The sequence below is a fragment of the Panthera pardus genome, unplaced genomic scaffold, assembly GCF_024362965.1.
Source record: "Panthera pardus isolate Hobbes unplaced genomic scaffold, ASM2436296v1 HiC_scaffold_13, whole genome shotgun sequence".
Classification (NCBI taxonomy): domain Eukaryota; kingdom Metazoa; phylum Chordata; class Mammalia; order Carnivora; family Felidae; genus Panthera; species Panthera pardus.
The window spans coordinates 44,402,350-44,424,178 of NW_026526688.1; the positions used below are offsets into that span (position 1 = coordinate 44,402,350).

The 21,829-nt window shown below is 49.2% G+C and overlaps 1 protein-coding gene across 7 annotated transcripts in view; it reads left to right on the top strand.

Moving 5' to 3' along the window:
• Window positions 1-7,675: 7,675 nt before the first annotated feature.
• Window positions 7,676-21,829, top strand: part of FGFR1 (fibroblast growth factor receptor 1) — a 52,285-nt gene continuing 38,131 nt past the window's right edge. For 4 of the 7 annotated variants that reach the window (XM_019440756.2, XM_019440755.2, XM_019440757.2 and 1 more), the window contains exons 1-2: window positions 7,676-8,337; window positions 16,592-16,767. In XM_019440756.2, coding sequence (XP_019296301.1) covers window positions 16,680-16,767 — 88 coding nt within the window. In that variant the 5' untranslated portion in view covers window positions 7,676-8,337; window positions 16,592-16,679. The remainder of the gene's footprint in view (window positions 8,338-16,591; window positions 16,768-21,829) is intronic. The other 3 variants (XM_019440759.2, XM_019440760.2, XM_019440761.2) reach the window with 1 other exon arrangement.

Consider the following 21,829-nt stretch of genomic DNA (forward strand, 5'->3'; position numbering starts at 1 on the left):
TCCTTTCTCTGCTCAGAACACTGCCCCTCGCTCCTCAACACTTTGAAAGGCAGAAGGAGATGGAATTATAAGTGAGCCGGGGTATGGGGTATGGAAAAAAGATGTAAATGAAAAATAAACTTGAAACATACCTAGCAGAAAGCACATTTGATTTGAAAGAGTCTTTCCATCTCAATTCTCTGTGGGCCTATTTGTAACAGAGATAGGGTTACTTAAAATACAGTCTCTGCACTGGCTGGTTGAGTCTCCTGAAAAACGCCTTCCATGTTTTCCACCAGCCTCTGCTGCAGCATTAACTCCTCATTCCTGAACAACACCTCCAACAGGACCAGCTGAACTTGAGCAGAGTAATTCTGAAACCTAGGGACACCCCTAGGTGACACGGAGACTTGGGCCCATAAGCTGTCAGATTGCAGCCCTTTTTTTCCTACCACCCCCTCCTTACACATATGGGCTTGCATGCACGCGCGCACGCGCGCGCGCACACACACACACACACACACACACAGAGTCACAACATCCTATAAGGCTGAACTGTTTTAGAAAAATGGCCTAGGTGTTGATTCAAGCAGATTAGTAACAAGTTCTCTTTAAAACACACACTCAAACTGCTACAGTTCCGTTTGGTGTGGTTTAAACATTTTTTTTTATAATTGAATTTTTTTAAAGGAAGAGCGGTTTTAAATTTCCTTCTGTAGACACTTAATCAAGAGCATCCTCTTCTCCTGAGGTGAAATGGCCAGCAACAAAGGCTCTGGAGTCAGGCCGTCTGGATTTGTAGCCTTGCTTCTTTACCTAACCACTTGTGGGGCTACTTCCTCTCTGTAAGCCTCAGTTTTCTCACCTGTGAAATGGGACCTAACAGTTGCGTCTACCTCATTGTTGTGAGGTTTAAATGAGATGAGTGATGTAAAAGCAAGGGGCCTGCTCACAGCAAACATTCATTAAATATTAGTTTTGTGACCTCAAAACAAAACATTGTTTTAATGTTTTTATTTTATTATTTTTGAAAGAGAGAAAGACAGAGCACAAGCAGGGGAGGGGCAGAAAGAGAGGGAGACACAGAACCTGAAGCAGGCTACAGGCTCTGAGCTGTCAGCACAGAGCCCAATGTGGGGCTCAAACCCACGGACTGTGAGATAATGACCCGAGCTGAAGTCGGACGCCCAACCGACTGAGCCACCCACGCACCCCAAGAAAAAATTTTTAAATGTTGTCCAAATGGACTTGCACCTGGCAGGGCAGTTCTCCACAATCTCTCTTCTTGCCCAAAGATAAAATTATATCACTTAGAGCATGTTTGCTTTTTCTAAATTGCTAATCATAAAAGTAGTACACGGTCAGGGCCAAATGCCTCTGAGCATTTATAGACTTTATACGTTCTGTTAGCTTCTACATACATGTTGGAAGAAGGTACTACTTCCTCTGGGCAGATGTAACCCTGCAACAGCACACAGCATGTCAGCCCCTGAAATACTCACACAGGACACAACTCGCTCAAACATCCAGGTGACCCTGTGAACACACTCCTTGCAAAAAATTCAAATGATACAAAGGTATGTAAAAAAGAAAGTGTAAGCCTCAAACAAGAAAAAGGAAAGGAAAGGAAAGAAAAAAAAGGAAAGGAAAGGAAAGGAAAGGAAAGGAAAGGAAAGGAAAAAAGAAAAGGAAAGGAAAGGAAAGGAAAGGAAAGGAAAGGAAAGGAAAAAGAAAGGAAAGGAAAAAGAAAGGAAAGGAAAGGAAAGAGTAAGCCTCCTGTAATCACATCCCAAACAAAACCACTATTAACAGCTTGCTTAATAGATCTTTGCTCTGTTTAAATTTTTTTTTTTTCAACGTTTTTAATTTATTTTTGGGACAGAGAGAGACAGAGCATGAACAGGGGAGGGGCAGAGAGAGAGGGAGACACAGAATCGGAAACAGGCTCCAGGCTCCGAGCCATCAGCCCAGAGCCTGACGCGGGGCTCGAACTCACAGACCGCGAGATCGTGACCTGGCTGAAGTCGGACGCTTAACCGACTGCGCCACCCAGGCGCCCCTCTTTGCTCTGTTTAAAACAGAATAATGAAATTCAATTAGGGAGGAAAAGTATGGTACATGATGAAATTTTTAAATAGTGCCAAGGGGCGTAGTCTAAAAGTTCACTTCCTACCCCTTGAATTCCTAATCAATTCATCAGTTGTGTATATGTGTGTTTCCTTCTAGGTATCTATATATAGATAAGCATATATGTGTGTAGGTGTCTGCATATGTGAGGGTGTATGTGCCCATGTCGTTTTTTTTTTTTTTTTTTTTTTTTTTTACAAGTGATGTCTTTTTTTAGACACAATCCTGAGATCAAGAGTCACAAGCTCTACTGACTGAGCCAACCAGGTGCCCCATAAATGATCTCTTATATACACAATACAAAGCTTCATGCTCTTTCCCCTCCGTGTTAGTACATACAGATACATCTCATTCCTTTTAACAGATGCACAATTTTGCACTTAGGGGTGTACCATGATTTATTTCACCAAGTCCCTTATGGAAGAACAGTCAGATGGCGCACATGTACATTTTCAGTGCTTTGCAGTCACAGACAATACTGCAATGATTATCACTGTATATGTATTATATACACAGTCTTTCTGGACATATGCAAGGACATCTATACATTATATTTCTAGAAGAATTGCTGAGTCAAAGAGTATGTAAAATGTATACCCATTAAATGTTGATAAATATTATCAAATGGCCCCCAAAGAGGCTATCAAGCAGCACTCCCACCAACAATGGTTCTAAGTGCCCGTTTTCCCACACCCTCACAACACCTTCATCTTTTAATCTTTTAAAAGACATATCTATCTTTTTTAACCTACCTGGGGGAATGCTGTCTATTTTTAAATTCTCTTGCTCCCTGATGCCACCCATTCCAATATCACCAAAAGTTCTTAACAACCCAGGAGAGGTCATCTGCAACTTTGTTAGCATATCCTTGGATGGAATCCATTTCAAAGTTGAATCCTCAGATATCCCTGTCTAACCCTGAAACTTTGATCTTTGTCCCTAGGCCGGGCAGAACCCTGAGGAACCGGGTCCTCTTACTCCTGGGGAGTCCTCAGAAATGCAAATGGTCCACCGCTCTGCTCCTGCCATCCTGTCACCTCTCCAGTCCCCAGCACAGTGCTTTGGATGAGCCGCTTTTACTGGAAGAAGGTTTGTAAGCTAGAGTCAGAAAGAGGGAAGAGTTTAGGGAGCTTGGAAAAAAAGCAGAGGACAAAAGGCCAGCTGGTTCTTAGTGAACATTCTGAAGGGAGTCTGAAAGCTAGACAAGGGACATGGCTCTGAGGTTTTATACATTCTGTTAGCTTCTACATACATGTTCCTGTTGTCATCTTCCTGTTTCACAGTAAAACCTACAGCAGAAGGGGCTGCTTGTCCTGTGAGGTTAGCAAGGAAGGGGAAGATTAGCAGGGAAAATATAACTTTTTGCAGCCGGTCTTGGGGGACACAGAATCTGAGGGTGGTGGTGACCGTATAATAACACCACAAAGATACCTGGAAAATGGACTCTTAAAGAGGTGTCTTGAGCTGCAGGAAAGCTCTTGGGCTAAAATAGAACCACAGTGACCACCATTTATTGAGCACTTACTATGTGCCCAACATTCTGCCAAGTACATTGCATGTGCTATCTCATTTAATCTTTTCAGCAGTTTTTTGAAGAAAAGGGTACCATTGTTATTCTCATGACACCCCTGAGGAAATGGAGTTAAGTAACTTGCCCAAGATCACACAGCCAGAAAGCAGTGGCAGAATTGGGACCAAAACCTGTTTGATCCCAAAGACCTGAGTTCATCCCCTCAGGGCAAGATCATATAGAAGCTTCAATGCCTCTGCATATACTCTCCAGTCTTGCACTGCTCAGTTACCCCAGATGAGTTTGTCTACTTCCACATGCTGCTTGTCGTCTCTCAAGATTCAGGCATCACTTCCCTCCAGTCGTCTCCTTTCCTGATCTCTCTTTCTCAAACACCCTGTAGGTGCGCCTGGCATGGCACTGCTTGTAACACTGGGTCTCTGCCACAAGACTGGGTGCTCCCTGAGACTGTACCCTCCTCTCGCATCTTGGGATGCACAGTGCCTAGCACAGTGCCTGACACATGAGACATGTCCCCCCCCCTCCCCACCCCAAGGTTCGGGGAATAAATGTTGCATTAGGGCCAGACAGGCTGAGCTGCCACTATTGCAAATTCCCTTTCCCACTCCCAGTTGGTAGGACAGAGTGAAATGTTATTTACAAAAACACCAAGCCAAACAAGACCCTCCCTTTCCCGATATGCTGAAGCTGCGCCCAGAACAGCCAGGGGTCACCAAATGGCAGCCAGATGGTAACTGACGGCTGCTTCCTAACTCCAGGGGCCTGGGGCAAAAGGCCTGGCTGCCCACCTGCTCCCAGGGACCTGTGAACATCCACTTTGTAGGCAAAAACCCAGACAGTTCCCTCCTCCTGAAACCCATCCAGCATCCAGTCCTAGGAGCTGTGACGCTGCCTGCTCCCTCTAGTCTGAGGGACTCCCAAGGCCGGCTGGAGCAGCTCTCTGGCCCAATCTCGACCCCATAGAGATGTTGCCTGCCTCTCCCCTAACTACTCCTGTGACAGGGAGGTTTTAACTCGGCGGTACCAGTCCAGTGTGGTGGGGGTGCTTATCTCTGGGGGGAACAGTCGAGCCCTAAGATAACTAAACTCAGATGGAGCAGGGGAGCGCTGGGGAGACAGCCCTTCTCCGTGGAAGAACTGTGAGGCCACAAGTGGCTGGCAGAAGAAGGAAGGGATTTTCTGCAGCATCCGAAACAAAGAGAACCGATGGGGCTTTGGGGAGAGCTCCGTTTCCCTCGATTTCATTCAGCACCGGTTCCCTCCTCCCACAGATCCAGGAGGCAACAGGCCCCCAACTGGTTATCAGGTCCTGGAGCATGAGGGCCTTTGTCTCCCCCTCAGACATCTAGCTGGCAGGGCAAGGGGCCTACAAATCCTCCCTGACCCTCCCAGCTCTTTGTTATCTCGGAGGGAAGATTACATTTCTGTGTGGGGAGGCAAGGTGCCAGGAGTCCTCAGAGCAGGACAGAGGCCGCCAGAGCTGCCGGCTGACCCCCGTTGCCTGGAGCCACTCAGGGCTGACACTCAGAACTGGGGATGTTCTCCCTTCAATGTCCTGGGGCCTGTCCTAAAGTGAAGGGTCTGCGTTTCAGAAAGACAAGGGGGGGAAGAGTCGCTGGGAAGGGGAGTTGAGCTGGAAGGAAGCAGCCAGCTCTCAATTATTCAGGAGCTGCGTCTGTAGTCTGTGGATGGCCCATTCTTTCCTAGGTTTCTCACCTTCTCCATTCTGCTGTCATTGGCTGTTTCCTTGAGAACTGGAGGGAGGAGAGCTGTCAAGGTGGCCACTTGCTTTCATTTTGATTTCTTGCTAAATCTATAGAGAAATTTGTTCAGTAGTATGTCTATGCCTCTCAGCAGCAGGCACACAGACTTTTAGATCATTCTCTTTCTGTTTCAATCAAGGACACGTTCTTCAGCCTTCTCATTTGGGTTCAAGATACTCCTAAAATGCTTCCAAATCAAAGGGGGAAAAAAGGCTGGATTAAAAACTCCCCGTTTTAGGAGACTCATAAGAGAGGAAGGGGGATATATTGTCTTTGAGTAATAGAGTCGGAAAATAGTCATTGGATATTGATGTAAACACTGGATTCTCCCTGGCTTGACTTCCCAATTATATTCCCTCAAGTTGTATTTCCTCCTCTGGCGGGTTCGCTACTCTCATCAAGTCCACCAACAACAAATACGTATGGAACACCTCCCAAGTAGCTCCCTAAACTCGTCAGACACTTAGATGGGATCCTTGCCTTGGTATAGCTTGGAAACTAGTTAGAGAGAAAGGTTTAAAAAAGATGACTAACAAAGTTAAGTGTCAGATCAGTGGGATAGACCAGAATGTCAGGAGAATTCCAGGGACTGACAGGGCTGGGAGTGGCAGGGAAGGCCTCTCTAAGGGGGAGGGATGTGAGTTTGGCTTTCTTATGTGTCTGGAATGAGCATTATTTAAAATGAGGAAGGTCTAATGGGAGAGCAGCTTCTATGGGAGGATAAACAGAGCCTGATTAGGAGCTGAAAAGTTGAAGGATCGGGGTGGGTGGCTGGGGGGGGGGGGGGTCAGGGAATAGGCTTGTAGGGGGAATAAATCTATAACCATGGCTAAAATTGATTTATTCTGCAAATACGTGTGTTCCTGCTTTTTATTTAGTTTTTTTTATTTAGTTTTTAATGTACTCATCCATTCAACAAATATTTATTGAATATCTCTAGTCAGTCAATAAACATCTATTGATCTCCTACTATGTGAATGACACCATGATAGTCACTATTCTTTCACATGCTGGTCAAATAGAAAAATAACAGCTCATTTCCTTACATTTGGGGTGCTGGTGGTTAATCTCATTCAGTATTCCAGCTTCCACAAATTCGAGGGGTTTTGTGGGGGGTGGCAATGAGGTATTAGCCCTACCTTAACTGACAGTGACTTGTATTTGTGTAACACTTGGTGCACTGACATCCATTATTTTCTTTGATTCTCATGACAATCATCCAGCTAGGGGGAAATAGGTAAACAAGTCTTGATTTTTTTCAGATGTATAACTTGTCTAAAGTCAACCAGTTTGTAAGCAGGGGACCAGAATGGATATATCTTTCATACTTCCTGTGGCACACTTCTCACCCTCCCAATGGCCCCAACCTGGCACTCTGGGAGCCTCAGAAAAAAATATAGACTCTTGACCCCTTCCTGGCACAGCCTAGTTCCTTAAGTCTGAGCAGGTCCTAAAATTTGTATTTTTTTAGAAGTTCCCCAGAGGACTAGTGTCCATCTGGATTAGGGAACCACTAGCTTACAGGGGAAGGATCCAGAGGAAAGGGCATCTGAGCCACTTTTCCTCAGGTTCCACAGAGCCTTTTCTTCGGGTATTCTGGGTGGGTTCCGACTAATTTCCAAACCAACAGCATGCCCAGCTCCCATCGCTCACTCTTTGCTTCCTAAAAGTCACTGCAGGTGGAAGACTTCTGGAGGCCAAGAATGGTGCCGTAGAATTCACAGGGCCCAGCTTTGCGTAGACCTCAAAACCTAAACTCTGTGGCTGGGGCAAGTGAGATGGAGGGGAAGGGTCTAAAGAGGGGATAGATCCTCTCGTGAATAAAAAAGCTTGTATTTATTGAGTGTTAACTATGTGGCAGGCCCTCATTTAATCCTCAACTCTATATGGAAAGCACTATTATCCACCTTTTCATAGAGAGAAAACAGATTTAGAGTGAATCATTTCCCCAAGGCACACAGTCAAGTGCGACTCCAAAGCAGGGGCTAGCAAGTCAAACCTCGGGATTACAGCGTCTCCCCACCTCACCCCCAAACCGCTTCTGTGTCCACTGCCTGAAATTCGGGCGCCCTCCTGGCGGTGCTCAGATGCAGGGGCACGCGCGCCCAGGGAGACCAGGCTGCAGCAAAGCAGCCGCAGAGCGCCGCGCCGTTGGGCCCGCTCCCCCGGCTCGGGGGCCGCGGCTGGGAACTACAAGGCCCAGCAGGCAGCAGCAGGGGGAGGAGGAGGGGGGTGGGACTAGCGCGGGTGGGAGTGAGAGAGCGAGCCCTCGCGCCTCGCCGGCGCACAGCGCTCGGAGCGCTCCTGCGGGTACTGCTGCGGCGGCCTGGGCAGCGGGCGGCAGCGAGCGGGAGCCCGGACTCTGGTCCAGCCGCAGCGCGCGGAGGAGCCCAGGCTGTGCCCGGAGCTGGGCGGCAACGTCCCGACTGGACCGAGACTCTTTAGCGCATTGCGGCGACCTCGCCTTCTCCGGGCGCGAGCGCGCGCCGCAGCTGGAAAAGCAGCGGAGACCGAGGACTTTTCGCCGGTCCGAGGGGCGCCCCGCAGCGCGCACCGTCCTAGTGCTGCAGTCGGGCACGCCGCGGCGCCGGGAACCCCTCAGGGCGATGAAGCTGGGTCTGCGAGAAGCGTGAGGCGCCGCCGCCCGGTTCCGGAGAGGGGGGCCACAGGGTCTGGAGACCCCGGGCGGCGGACGGGAGCCCTCCCCCCGCCCCGCCTCCGGGGCACCAGCTCCGGCTCCATTGTTCCCGCCCGGGCTGGAGGCGCAGAGCACCGAGCGCCACCGGGAGTCGAGCGCCGGCCGCGGGGCTCTCGCGGCCCCGCCAGGACCCGAGCGGAGCCCGGGGGGCGGCGGGCCGGAGCCCGGGACGCGGGCGCCCGCCCGCCCGCACAAGCCACGGCGGACTCTCCAGAGGCGGAACCGCAGCGCCGAGTGAGGTAAGAGCCGCGGCGCCCGCAGATCCGGGGCGGGCTTGGCGTCCCGAGCGGCCCCCCGGCGCTGGAGCCTCCTGGCTGCGCGCTTCCCCCGCCGCAGCCCAGTTGGGTCCGGCGCCTCCCTCCACTGGTTACGCGCCCCCTCCACCTCCTGACTCCCTTCCCAGCGCTCTGCGCCCCCCTTTTGTCTCCCCTCCCAGCTCCCCGCTCGCGTCGCCTTCTGCGCCCCCTCCCCGCGCTGGTCCCGCCGCTCCTCCTGCCGCCCAACTTTTCCGCCAACTCGCGCTGGGGAGCTGGCGAGGCGGCGGCGGCTCCGCGGTGAGACCTGGGAGGGACAGGGCCGGGGCGAAGGCGGCGGCGGCGGCTCTCGGTTTCCTCGGACTGGAGAGGGAGGGCGGGAGTGGGCAGCGAGGTGGGGGTGCGCGTGTGTGTGTGTGTGTGTGTGTGTGTGTGTGTGTTGCATTCCAGCCCATCTCTTTTTAATCCACCAGTGGGGACTCACCCCAATTCAGCAGGTAGCTTTGGGTGGAACGGTAAAAACCCGAGGTATTTCTGAGTCCTTTCCCACCCCGGGGAAGTCTGGGGTCGGAGTTGCGGGTGGGTGGATGGGGATATGAAGAAGGAAGGAAGTGGAGGGGTAGGTTAGCCTCTCCTCGAATAGGTTTTAAGGAGGTGTCGTCACCAAATGGCTGAATCGGCTGTAGCGGAGAGCGAGAAAGGAATTCCCTTTTCCAGAGGGGGTTCTTCTACTTAGTCGATCTCAGAAAAGGTCGGAAGTTTGGGGAAGGGAGGGCGCCCAGCGGGTGATGTTAAGCCCCATTATGGGGTCGGGTGGGGGGGGGGGGGAGGGGAACGTTCAGTTCCAATCTGGTTCTAGGAGGTGGGGGAAGGGATGAGGGTTTTGCCCGGTGCGGTTCACTCGGCAGCGCTGCTTGTTGCTTCTCTGGCTCAGACCCTCTGCCCGCCCTGCTCCCGCCTCCCGTTATGTTTGGGGTTGGGAAAAGAGGAACCCTCGTTTGCAGAGGAATTTATTGGCATTGTAGACGGAGTTCATTTAACACATATCCTATGAAGGCAGCCAGACACCTTCGCGCGGGGGTGGAGGGGGTGGTGGTGGTTGAAGCTTGCTTCTTTCTGGGCCCAGAAGCTATTGGTCCACCAAAAAAATTTCTGCGGTGTCTTTTTCCCCCAACACTTTTTTCCCCCATTTTCCAGATGTAGCAGCTGCATCTGGTTCCGTTTCGCCCCACACCGCAGCCACATTAACATCCCTCTCCCTCCCTTCCCCCTCACCCAAATTAAAACTGCTGTTCTTCAACTTGTCCTTACCACCTCCCTCTTTAAAATTTTTTTGAGACTTGGAGAGGAGAAGAGAGAGTTACTCTGGATCCCAAGTTATTTCGAATCTGATGGTGGAGATGCTGTCTAGATTGTGCCGGAAAAAGGCGTCGTGGGAGATGGGGCCACGATTTTAGGGGCGGTGGCACTTGGGAACGGTTCTGCTGGAGGTGGCCTGTTTGGCCATGGGTTTGACCCAGAACTGGCCCTGACGGAAGTTTCTGGAACCATAGCATTCCTTTTTCCGTCCCTTCAGTTAGAGCTGGAGCAGCCAGGGTTTCTGACCCTGTCCGTAGCTCGCCGTCGGTGTCTGACCGCCCCGTGGTGGCGTCACGCGTTCCTTTTCCACCCTCCTTGAGCCCGGGGCGCAGCTGCGGGGGGCATGGGAGGGGGGCGGCCGCTGTTGCTGCTGGGGGCTCTCCTTGGGCGTTTTAAAGTCGTTCTGTGGGCTGGAAACTGAAGTGAGACATTTTACCTCTTAAGGGCTACAGGGTTGAAAGCGCGGCGTTGGATTGTTGAGGGTGTGTGTGTGTGTGTGTGTGTGTGTGTGTTGTTTTTGTTTTTGTTTTGTAATAGCCTTTGAGGTAGGAAGGCACCTTATGGTCCAAAGTTGCGGGAGGGTGGGGAGAGTTGGTCGCTCTCACCCTCTCTTTTCCAGTCTCTTTCAAATTGAAAACACTTCTCTGGTTTCCTCCTTTGGGCGGTAGTTTGGAGGCTGTAATGAAATCGCACTTTCTCTAGACATGGTAATTAAGGTGACTGTTTCCTCCGCAGATGTGCCCTGCCCTTTGCACCTCCGGACCAGCGCTTTTTTTGGAATAGCGTCTAAACTGTAGAACCTTAGCCTTGAGACTGTTTAGCAGAAAGTGGCCATTTTCCCCCTGGGCCCAGCCTCCTGGTTTCCTCTCTGAGGCTTTAAAAGCTAAGTAGCAGGGCCCCGTGGGACGTGTCTCAGTCTAGCTAATTACCCCCAAGCCTGGGTCATCTCCTTTCCTTGCAGTGACCAAGGGAGAGCCATTGCCAACTGTCTGTCCTGATGGCCTGCCCCTCTAATGACTTGTTTATGTATTCCACCCCACCCCAGTTGGGAGAAGCTCCAGGGCTGCCGCTGACCCCTGGAGGAGCACAGGGTGTTTGGGGTCAGGAGGTTGCTGGGGCCTGGCTCTAGCAGGGTTGGTTACATACTGCATCAGTGACAAGCTCCTTGAAATATCTGTTGCATTCACTGTTAGTCATAGCCAAGTGTCAGCTCTTTAATGAGGGCCATCCGGATGGAGAGCCACTTGGACATGTGTGCTTTCACTGCCTGCGTTTACCGTGCCTGTACAAATGCCCATTTTGTAGATGTTTTCACTAATGGGATTTGGGCCAGAGGGGGCACCACTTACTTTGGTTCCAAAGTAGACAGCCTTGGGTACTTCTTTTCCTTGGTCAAAGTTCCTTGAACTTAGAAAGTTCCAGTAGAAGAGCAAGTGAAGCAAAAGCACAGGAAGAAATAGAGTAGGAACATTGCAGATGCTGTTGTCCCTCGTGTCTTGAGGGAGATTAGAGTACATCAAGGTATACCTAAGCCTGAGCTAGCTTGGACTCCAGAGGGCAGAAAGAGCACACTGAGCATTGAGTAGGCAGATTCCAGCCATGGAGACCCAAGGAAAATCTGCGGGTTTTTGTTTTTAGTTGTATGCTTTGTGTTTGGGGCATTGACCTGAAAAAAAGACTCCTAAAGCAGGGGATTTGCTCCCATGAGCCAGCTTCTCTGAACACACTCTACTTGCCTCCATTTTTAAATCTCTTTCATCAAGATGGCTGTTAGGGAAGAGCTTCCTGAGAAAGTTTGAGCCTGCTAGAGTCAACAAAGGTAGATAGAATTGATTCAAATGTCTTGTTCTGAAAAAGCCTCATCCCTTGAGATGAGTTTAATTTCCTCTTGGGAAATTTGCCTTGCATTTATCTTCCCAAGAGCTTTGTCAAAGGTCCGGATGCACCAAGGACTGGTGGGAGTCCAGATGTAGAGCTTTAGAGAAGATTCTGGTGTTTCCAGAGAGGATTAAATTCCAGACTTGGGCCAGCATATGTGCTTTTTTCCCTCAGCTTGCATTTACCTTAAACAGAAATTCTCTGTCACTACCACTTCTTGCAATTAAAGAAGTTATATTTGGTCTTCCCTATGCGCCCCCCTCCCCCCCGCCTCCCAGGTAAATGGCTGTCACTTGGGTGAACAACTCCAAGAATATGGTGAATATGGTGGTGTTCCACCAGTCCATTTTGTCTTCAAAAGCAAGGTTTCCCAGGTTATGGTGGAGCAATTAGTATTTCACTTATTATTATTAATTTTTGGTATACCTCCCTCCCAAGGACATTGGACACATTTTTTATAAAGACTCAACATTTATAGTGTTTCCATTGGGGCACCTGGGTGGCTCAGTCCGTTAAGCGTCTGACTTTGCCTCAGGTCAGGATCTCATGGTTCCCGAGTTTGAGCCCCGCATTGGGCTCTATGCTCTCAGCATGGAGCCTGCTTTGGATCCTGTGTTCTCCTCTCTCTCTGCCCCTGCCCTGCTGTGCTCTATTGCTCAAAAAATAAATAAATAAGTAAATAAAATATTGTTAAAAAAAAACAGTGTCTCCCTTGGACCAACAAAAATTTTACAAGCTGAGCTGCATAACTTTTTTCTGGTGTCTATTAATTATTTGCCCTGGTACTCTCAACAGTGAGTAGAGAATACTCACTTTGGGGGAGTGCGACCATTTCTGTTAAGAAGTCAATCTTCCCATCTAAAGGGATGAACGTTTTGATGTTACTTCCTCAATTCTGAGGAATCAAAATGTTTAGAAAATGTCTCATTTGGTATTTTTTGAGATAGAGTTTGGCTGGCTAAGAAGGAGTATTTGACTATTGCTTTTATGTGGCATTGGCAACCTCTTTTCCTCAAGAGTATCTGGGGGCGCCTGGGTGGCTCAGTGGGTTAAGCGTAGGACCCTTTTCGGCTCAGGTCATGATCTCACGTTTTGTGAGTTCGAGCCTCGAGTCAGGCTCTGCACCAGCAATATGAAACCTGCTTGAGATTCTCTCTTCCTCTCTCTCTGCCCCTCCCCTGCTCTCTCTCAAAATACGTAAACTAAAAAAAAAAAAAAAAAAGATGATCTGTATCAGTTTCTTTTCAATCAGCCTTTCCTTCATTCACTTACTCATCCAATTAACAAATGTGTCAGCATCTGCTATGCAGATCGTGGGTGCTAAGGGTATTAAGCGAAAGTTAGTCAGGCACAGACCCTGCTTCTTAAGGAGCTTGTGATCCCATGATACTTTGGAAATTCGGAGGAATGAGAGCCTCAGCTAGAAGGCTCAAGAAAGACTTGTGGAAGAGGTAGGGGGCTTTTTTTGTTTGTTTTTTGTTTTGTTTTTGAGGTGGGATTCAGAGAATAAGAAAGCTTGGCCCATTAAAGATGGGGGAAGGGCAAAGAAGAGGGCAGAGCACGAAGATCGCCTAGGATCATGCTGTCCCATAGAAATAAAGCACGATGGGTGGCTCAGTCCATTAAGCGTCCGACTTCAGCTCAGGTCATGATCTCATGGTTTGTGGGTTCGAGCCCTGCATCGGGCTCTGTGGTGACAGCTCAGAGCCTGGAGCCTGCTTTGGATTTTCTGTCTCGCTCTCTCTCTGCCCCTCCCCAGCTCACACTCTGTCTCTCTCAAAAATGAGCATTAAAAAAAAAAGAAATAGAACACGAGCCACATGTAATCTTAGATTTTTCTAGTAGCCATGTTTGAAATTCAGAAAAAAGAAACAGGTGGAATTCACTCTCATTAATTCATTGGTTGAGATTTTAATAATCTATTTAACTTAGCCTCATAAATCCAAATGCTATCATTTGAACATGTAACCAATGTAAAAAATTATTGATGAGATACTTTACCTTCCTTTTTTTCACACCCAAGTTTTGAAGTCTGGTGTGTATGTTTCATTTCTAGCACGTCCTAATTCACATTAGCCACATTCCAAGCAAGTTCTTGGCAGCTACAAGTGGCTAGTGGCCATTGCATGGGATACCTAGGTCTAGAGGATAGGGTTTGAAGATAGATAGTGAGAAATACCTTCGTAAAGATAGGAAGTTTGTGTCTTCTGCCACCAGTTACCAACGTCTCCTGAGAGTGCTGGCCAGGAATGACTCAAAGCACAGTGTCTATGATTCCTTACATGGATTTGTACTTAGGAGAGGGCAGGTTCTTTCACCCATGCTGCCCATATGATCTCTTAACCACCTGTGATGGAGGCTGGGCAAATACCTCCTCCAACAAGTGGGGAAATGCAGAGGTTGTGTCCCCCCCCTCCAGTCCCCAGTTGAGGACCTCTGTGCCCAGGTGGGGTTGGCGGGGGGCGGGGGGGGGGGGGAGGGGAGGGGGTGCTTCAGGTCCCCGGAGACCTGACTGGTATGGGAGAGACTGAGGGTAGAGCCAGCTGCAAGGTCTCTGAGGAAGCTTCTGAGTACACCTGCAAGGCTGCAGGTCACATCTGTCCAGCAGTGAAGGAGGGAGACTGTCCCTAGGGGATTTTAAGAATTCATTAATTAGTAGAAGGAGAGGGGGGTGTGGTAAAGGAAGAGGTGACAGTTCTAGGGTCCCAGACAGTATGTGGATTGGTGGTTTGGGTCGCCGTGTTTTCTGTAGGTTTGTGGAATGGGGACCCTTCTCATTCCAGGGGTTGGTGCTGGGAGGCTGGGTTTTCTTGACATCCTTTGTTTCACAGATGTGAGACTTGAGGCCCAGAGAGAAGCACCTTTTTGGGGTTGAGCTGGAGAGAAGCAGCTAGAAGAGTTTGACGTACACTGATAGCAGAGCTGAGCACAGCCAGCCACACCTGTGAGGGAGCCGGAGAGGCTTTTTGGGGGACAGAGTGGCTGAGTGGTGGTGGAAGCCGCCTGTCTGCTGCATTGAAAACAAGCTTAATCGCCTCAGCATGGTACCACCCTTTCCACTGGATACTGAAAATTCATTCATTACTCTGGTGGTTCCTGTGATGCTTAGGTTCTTAGCCAGGGGTACCTTTCTGGATGACAAGCCTGTATCTTGTTTGGTGTATCTTTGGGGGCATAATGAGATGTGGGATGTGGCTTACGGACGCCCTGTTGTAGCAAGCATCACTTCTGTCCCAGGCCAGGGACCGTGCCCCATCCTCGGCCCTTAGACGGTCCTAGACAGATCTGTGATCTGCTTCCAAGGGTCTTCTCTCAGGCGAAGGAACTGAGGCGCTCCCATCTCCAGAGCTACCTTGGGTCTGTCCATGTCTGCTTGGTTTCTTTATGACACAGAGATGCTCTTTGGAGAAAATGGGCTTGTGCCAGATAGAGCCAGATTTGCTTACCCCTACTTGGCCCCTGGGCCCTGTCCTTTAGCATTAAAAACGAGTGATGAGTGTCCCGGTGCTTTTGCCTACCAGCTGCATAGCCAGGAGCAAAGTACTCAACCTCTTGGAGTCTCAGTTTCCCCATCCCTTAAAGGGGAATAGTAATTCCTACCCCCAAAAGTGTATAGTGAGGAAGAGAAGATGTTTTATAAGTATAAATTTTACCTAGTACATGCTTCATGCATAGTAGGTGTTCAGTAAATATCCTGTTCTGTCTCTTCAAGTCCCTTTCCTAAATTTAGAACATTGAAAGAGAAATGTTTATTTATTTAACGATTTGAAGTTATCAAATTTTAGTAAAGCCCTGGAAGGAAGCTAGTGGTAGTACATGCCTCCTCCCACTAGCCAGCGCCTGTGAACGAAGCCAAGAATCTGGGGGTTTTCTGCCAACCGGGACTGACTCACTCATGGGGACTGACTCACTCATGAGGGGCCCTGTCTGCTCCAAGGAGGCAGGGCTGAAGCACCACATTAGGGCATGTTCCGGAGAAGTGGATTCTCCAAATAACTTGGATGGTTCCTTGGAGCATTTAGGACAGAAGCAACCTATAATATGGAGACGTCACTCCTACCCCAGTCCAAACAGGGCCCAGAAAGTCTTAGCACTTGGTAAATGCTTAGCAGCAGCAACGATCCTATCCTTAAGACCCTCAGTGGGTATTTAAAATTTTACCACTCCAAACCTGAAGAGGGTAAGGGGCTACAGTCCGTGCTTTTTGGAATGGGTCGCGGCAAGGACCTTCGTATTCTTCAGCGTAACCATTTCTGCTAGACATCTTGCAGCGTCGGGGAGGGGCATTGCGTCCACCTCGTGGTTCTGTGCTTTGAGGTCCTTTATGAGTTGGTGAGAGTTGTGTTCTGTCCATATGGGAACTTCATAGAACCAGAGATCCCTGCGATGTGTGTGGTGTTAGAGACCAAAAGAAAGAACCCAGGAGATCACTCACTGCAGCTTCCTGGTTGCACAGGTCCAGAGAAGGTCAGCGTTGTACTGGTTTCCCAGTCCTTGGTTTGTTCCAGAATTCTTCATCTTCTCTACCCCTCACCAAAGGGCTGGTTTGCCCTGGAGGAAGTGCAGTGTGTACTGGGAGGGGCACCAGCACGCGGGGGGCCTCCCGCAGCCCCACCACACTCTGTGGAGCCCTTGCCTGTGAAGGGGCAGAACTCTTGGGGATTTTCACCAGGCTCTTTGCTTTCCCAGCATAAATCATCTTGGGGCTTTTGCCTTGGAGGACTTCACGACAATTTTCCCAACAAGGCTTGCCATGTAGCCCACACTCAGGAAGTAGTCGGAGAGCTGAATTAAAGCACTGTTTTGTCTAATTAAAGCCTATAACCTCAAATTCAGTATTGGGGCAGGATCACAGTTCCCTTCTTTGTGCCTTAAGAGTAAGTTTTTGCTTTAAGCACCCTTCTGGACAGGGTGACTGTGCGACACACTTTAACTCCTTTTACTCCTTATCTCCCCCCTCCCATGCAGACTCTCCTAACTTTTTGGTTTGTTCTTTCCTTAGAGTCAGCTTGAAAAGGAGGATCAAGCTCAAGACGGAGTCTCCATGGAGGTGTGGAGCCTGGTCACCAACCTCTAACTGCAGAACTGGGATGTGGAGCTGGAAGTACCTCCTCTTGGCTGTGCTGGTCACAGCCACACTCTGCACTGCCAGGCCAGCCCCGACCTTGCCCGAACAAGGTAAGGCATGAGCTGAGGGGTCAGCCTGGACTCCTGGGCCTCGGAGACCTGGCAGGCTAGGACAAAGGTGATGTTGTGGTTGACCGGGAAGGCAAGGCTCCACCCCGGATGGAGCAAAGGGCTCCTTTTTGTAGGAGAGGCTTCCAAAATACATGGGCTGGTTTGCACCTGGCTATAAACACACCCAGCTTCAGCAGAGGCTGGGGTCATAAAGGCTAGTGACGTCCATTTGCCAGAGGTGACCTGCTTAGGGCGGAAATATAGTCTTTTCTCTTCCTGAAAAAGAACTTCTGATTGGGATCTAAGAGCTGATTCCCCAACCTAGATGACATAAAATGGTGCACAAGTGACCTATGAATTTGTTTGTTTAACACTTGGATGTTGAGGGGTGTGGGAGCTTGATAAAGACCTCTGGCTTCTAGAAAATTGTTTCAAAGACAATTGTTCCAAAGACAATTGTTCCATCTTCTTTGAGGGCTGGCAGTCATGGCCACGTGCCTGCCATTTTGCCGTCCTTGGCCATGTCTGACAGGCTGTGGTTGGAAGCCTGCCGAGCGGTTTGCTTTGGATACGCACCACTGGAGGGATTTCAGAGAGACGGAAAGCCAGGGAGCATTATGGTGCATGGATGCTCCTGGAGATCTATAGCTTCTTACAAAGTCAGACATTATTAGTAACGAGAAGGACTTGCTCATGGGATTTACTGGAATTGTGAAAGTACTTCATGGAGGTTACAGGTATATAACACACCTAGTGGCTTTCAGGGGCCTGTGAGAACTTACTGCTGCCAAAGGGTAGTGTGGCTTGTGACTCGGTGGCTCATCACACAAATACGAAGGTTGGCAGGCAGTGGGCGAGAGGCTCAGGTGTGCACGTGAGGTAGTGGCTGAGTTTAAAGAACCATCAGTCTCAACTGTCAGGACCCGTTTGAGTGATAAATCATGAGTGAAAATATTTGTCTACTCTCATGGTGATGGGGAAGATCACATGAGACTTTCTGGAAGGTGTGCTTGGGTGGACCACACAGACTAATGTTGCATTCGGAGACAGAGCTGAACGTAAGACTTGAGCTAGAACATGCCAGAGACCCAAAGTGGGAGTGATCATCTCTGCCCACAGGGAGTTTATTATCAGGAAGATAAGTACAGAGGTAACTAAATACAAGGTAGACTGTGTTTTAACCACACAGTGGAGTCATAACAATGCAGTGGGAATGCAGAGGAAGAGGAGAGCAGAGAGCATTTGAGATGGGTCTAGAGGGATGGGTGAGGGTTTGTTGGATGACAGCCAAGGGGGGTTGGTTTGGAGGGGAATGGAGGGCATTCCAGGTAGACTAGTGTGAATGAGGGTGCTGAGGCAAGATGTATAAGGTGTATACAGAATGACTTGCCCAGTGAGTAGGTAGTTGTGGGGAGTAATACCTGGAAGAATTGAATTGCGTTAGCATATGGAAGGCCTTAACACCCTGCTAAGGACACTATGCTTAAATGAGTAGATACTGGGAATAAATGGGTAGATACTAGGAATCTCAAAAAGTTCTGAGCAGGTAGTGATGTGGATCCAGCTTTCAGAAAATTAACTTGGCAGTTGAATTTGGATAGATGAGAAGAAGTCTGTATTTGAGTCCTGCTCTGCCATTTAATATCTGTATTACTTGCTTTGACAAATTACTCAAGCACACTAAGACTTAGTTTGCCCATCTTCTTTTTCTTTTTAATGTTTTAATGTTTATTTATTTTTGAGAGAGAGAGAGAGAGTGTGAGGGGGGGAGGGCAGAGAGAGAGGGAGACACAGAATCTGAAACAGACTCCACACTCTGAGCTGTCAGCACAGAGCCCCTTGTGGGGCTCGAACTCACAAATGGTGAGATCAGACCTGAGCCGAAGTTGGACACTTAACCGACTATGCCACCCAGATGCCCCTTAGTTTTCCCATCTTTAAAATGGGGACAGTAATAAAGCATTAAATGAGGTACCCAGATAAGACACCTACAGGTAAAGTTTTGGTAGTTATTACTGCTGTTACCACAGTTGCCAGACAGACGAGTTAGCTGTTTATTTAGCTGTTTGTTTTGAATGTCTAGCTAGAGGAAGGAACCAGAGTGGGGGGCGTGAGTTGTAAAGGAAGGGAAAACCAGCAGACACTATAGAAATAGAATCTGTGGGTTTCAGTAGGTTGGCTGTCAACTCTGGGTGATTTGAGACAGAGACAGAATGAAAGTAAAAGGAGTGAGTTAGGGCAGAAGGTTTATGAGGAGCAGAGATTTGGATCAGCCACAGTGTAGACGGTAATAAGGGAGTCCAAAAAGCAAGGAGGGCTTGGATGAGGTTTGAGAATATGAATTTATGTTGGGCCCTAAAGTGCTTTTTTTTTTTCTTCATCTTTCTCTATCAAACTCCTTTGCCCTTGAGAAATGGAGAATGGAGTAAGTGAATGGTATGGGTCTCAGGCCCAAGGAATTGTGGGGTGGGGTGGGTGTCGAGACGTTCACTGAATCCACTGGCTGTGGATCCTGAGAAAGGAAGCCCAGGCGGTGATAGAGGGTGGAGCCAGGGGGCTGAAGGTCTTGATGAGGAGGAAACACAGGCCAGGAACAGAAGGGAGGGAATAGGGAAGGTGGAGGGGGCTATTAGGAGGGCTCTGCAGCAGTGAAGACTGAAGTCAGACCGCCATTTAAAAAAAAAATCAACTGAGGCATAATTTACATTTTGAAAAATAACATCCATTTTTTAAATATAATTTATTTTGAGAGAGAGCACAAGCGGGGGCGAGGGTGCAGAGAGAGAGAAGGAGAGAGAGAATCCCAAGCAGGCTCTGCACTGTCAGTGCATAGCCCCACTCGGGTCTCAAATCCACAAACCATAAGATCATGACCTGAGCCCAAATCAAGAGTCAGATGCTTACCCACTGAGCCACCCTGGTGCCCCAATACACCAATTTTTAAGGGTATAGTGTGTTTTGGTGAATATAATGTCCCATGTGACTACCACCCCAGTCAAGGTAGGGAACATTTTCATCACCTCCAAAACTTCCCTCTGGTCCCTCTGCATTCAGTCACCTACGCAGCATTGACCCCAGCAACCGAAGATCTACTTTCTGTCACTATAGACTAGCTTTGCCTCTTCTAGAATTTCACATAATGGCATTATGTGGTGACTGTGTAGCCATTCCCCGGTTGATGGGCACTTGGGTTAACAGGTTTGGTTGTTATTAATAAAGCTCCTGTGAACATCTGTGTGTAAGTCTCGTGTGGACATAAGGTTTGCTCAATTGCCTTGGTTTTGATTTTGGCACCACTTCTTACTGTTGACTCTTGGGAAAGTTCCTGTGTGTGGAACTTCTATAAAATATAATGATAATGAACATCTGCTCCCAAGATCCAATAAGAATGTGTGCAGAGCTCTTAGCACAGTGCCTGGCACATGGTCAGTGGGCAATAAATGACAGTTGTGAGTGCTTTTTCCTGGGACCCCACAGAAGACAGCACGTGGTGAGGGGCTTGTTCCCTGGGTGGTGTGGAATGCCTTAGGACACAGATGTGGAAGTCCACTGGACTCCGGGGACGAGTCCCAGATCCCTGTTTGGTTAAGTCCCCCTGTGGGTGCAGTGTGGCTCTTTCACAGAGCTTTACCCCTCCTGAGCTTTGTGATAGCAAAGTACGTGCCCCCCACAGTCTTCAGAGAATTGCTGGGAGGTCATTAGGGAAAATCTGTCCCTGTGCTTTGTAAACCATAAGGTACCCCACAAAGGTAAAGTATCACTGTATGGTCTTAGCCCTGCTGATTATTAAATAATAATGCTGCTATTGTCCTCAGAAAAGACTATAATCTGTGTATAAAGGGTTTGTGCAAAAGTTTAAACCCCAAACTCTGCTCCCACAGAGAGCTTTTCCCCTTCAGAAGGGCCTTCTGTAATTGTGTGTATGTGTGTGTGTGTGTGTGTGTGTGTGTGTGTGTGTGTGTTGGGAGCCCCTCCCCCAGTCTGCAAATGCTCCTGAGGGAGTGGGGAGGGCCTGGAGTTTCTGGCTGTCCTTGGAAAGTTGATTTAATAAGGGTTCCAGGAAAACCAGCCTCCCTTGGTCCCTCCCTCTCCTTTCCTTTCTCTAGTTTGGGATCGTAAAGAGGCTAAGCTTGTTTCAGAGCAGGTCTTGAGGAAGGAGGGAGAGGGAGTTGTGTGGAAAGACTAAACCTGGGTCATGGGTGGAGGTGCAGAAATGCTCCTTTAAAAAGAGAAATACTGACTTGAAAGAGATTTTGAGCTTGAGGAGGGTTGTGTCTGTGTATTTTTCTCTCCTTTAGAATAAGACTTGGAAAAGCACGTGGGTGAATCCAAAACTGCTTGCTTCTTGCAGTTGGGGCTGGGGGTCCTGCCCCCTTTCCAGTAGTAACGTGGGTTAAACACCCCAAACCCCATGGTCAAGGGGACAGTGTGAGACTTGCAGTCTCAAAATACTTGCGTACATACTCAGAAACCTGCAACTAATAAGCGATTTAATGGGCTGGGGTTTTCCTGCTCCTCCCACCTACCCAGATTTGAAGGAGTCTGGTGGCCGGTTGAAGGGGGAGAGGTTACCCTTAATGGAAAAGCCGCACGTTTCCATTTCTGGCTGCAAGCCCCCTCGATGCCGAGCGCCACAAAGCAAGGCTTTGTCTTTGTGTTCCACAAAACCTGCGCCCGTGGCGGGGTGGCTACAAGCAGTACCAGAGACATTGCCCCAGCTTCAGGTGGGAGGGCCCCGGCCACCCCAGGCAACCCACCAGGGGGTCCCACAGCTGTCTTTGGCCTTAAGGAGTATGCATTTCAGCCTGGCTGCAGGGGGAGCCGCAAATAGGTACCAGAGGGTATCCCACTGCCTGCCTTGGACAGGCTGCAGCTGATTGGTATGGCCGGGGCACCAGTGTCCCGTGGCTATACTGGGGCACACATCCAGGAGCGTCCCTCTGCCCCATCTGCCCCCCAACATCATTTCTTCCTGTCTGCTTTGAATGCACACTGGATGTTCAGGAGGAGTTTCTCCTCCCTCAGCCAGAAGGCGAGGGGAATCACATGGAGCAGAAGGCGA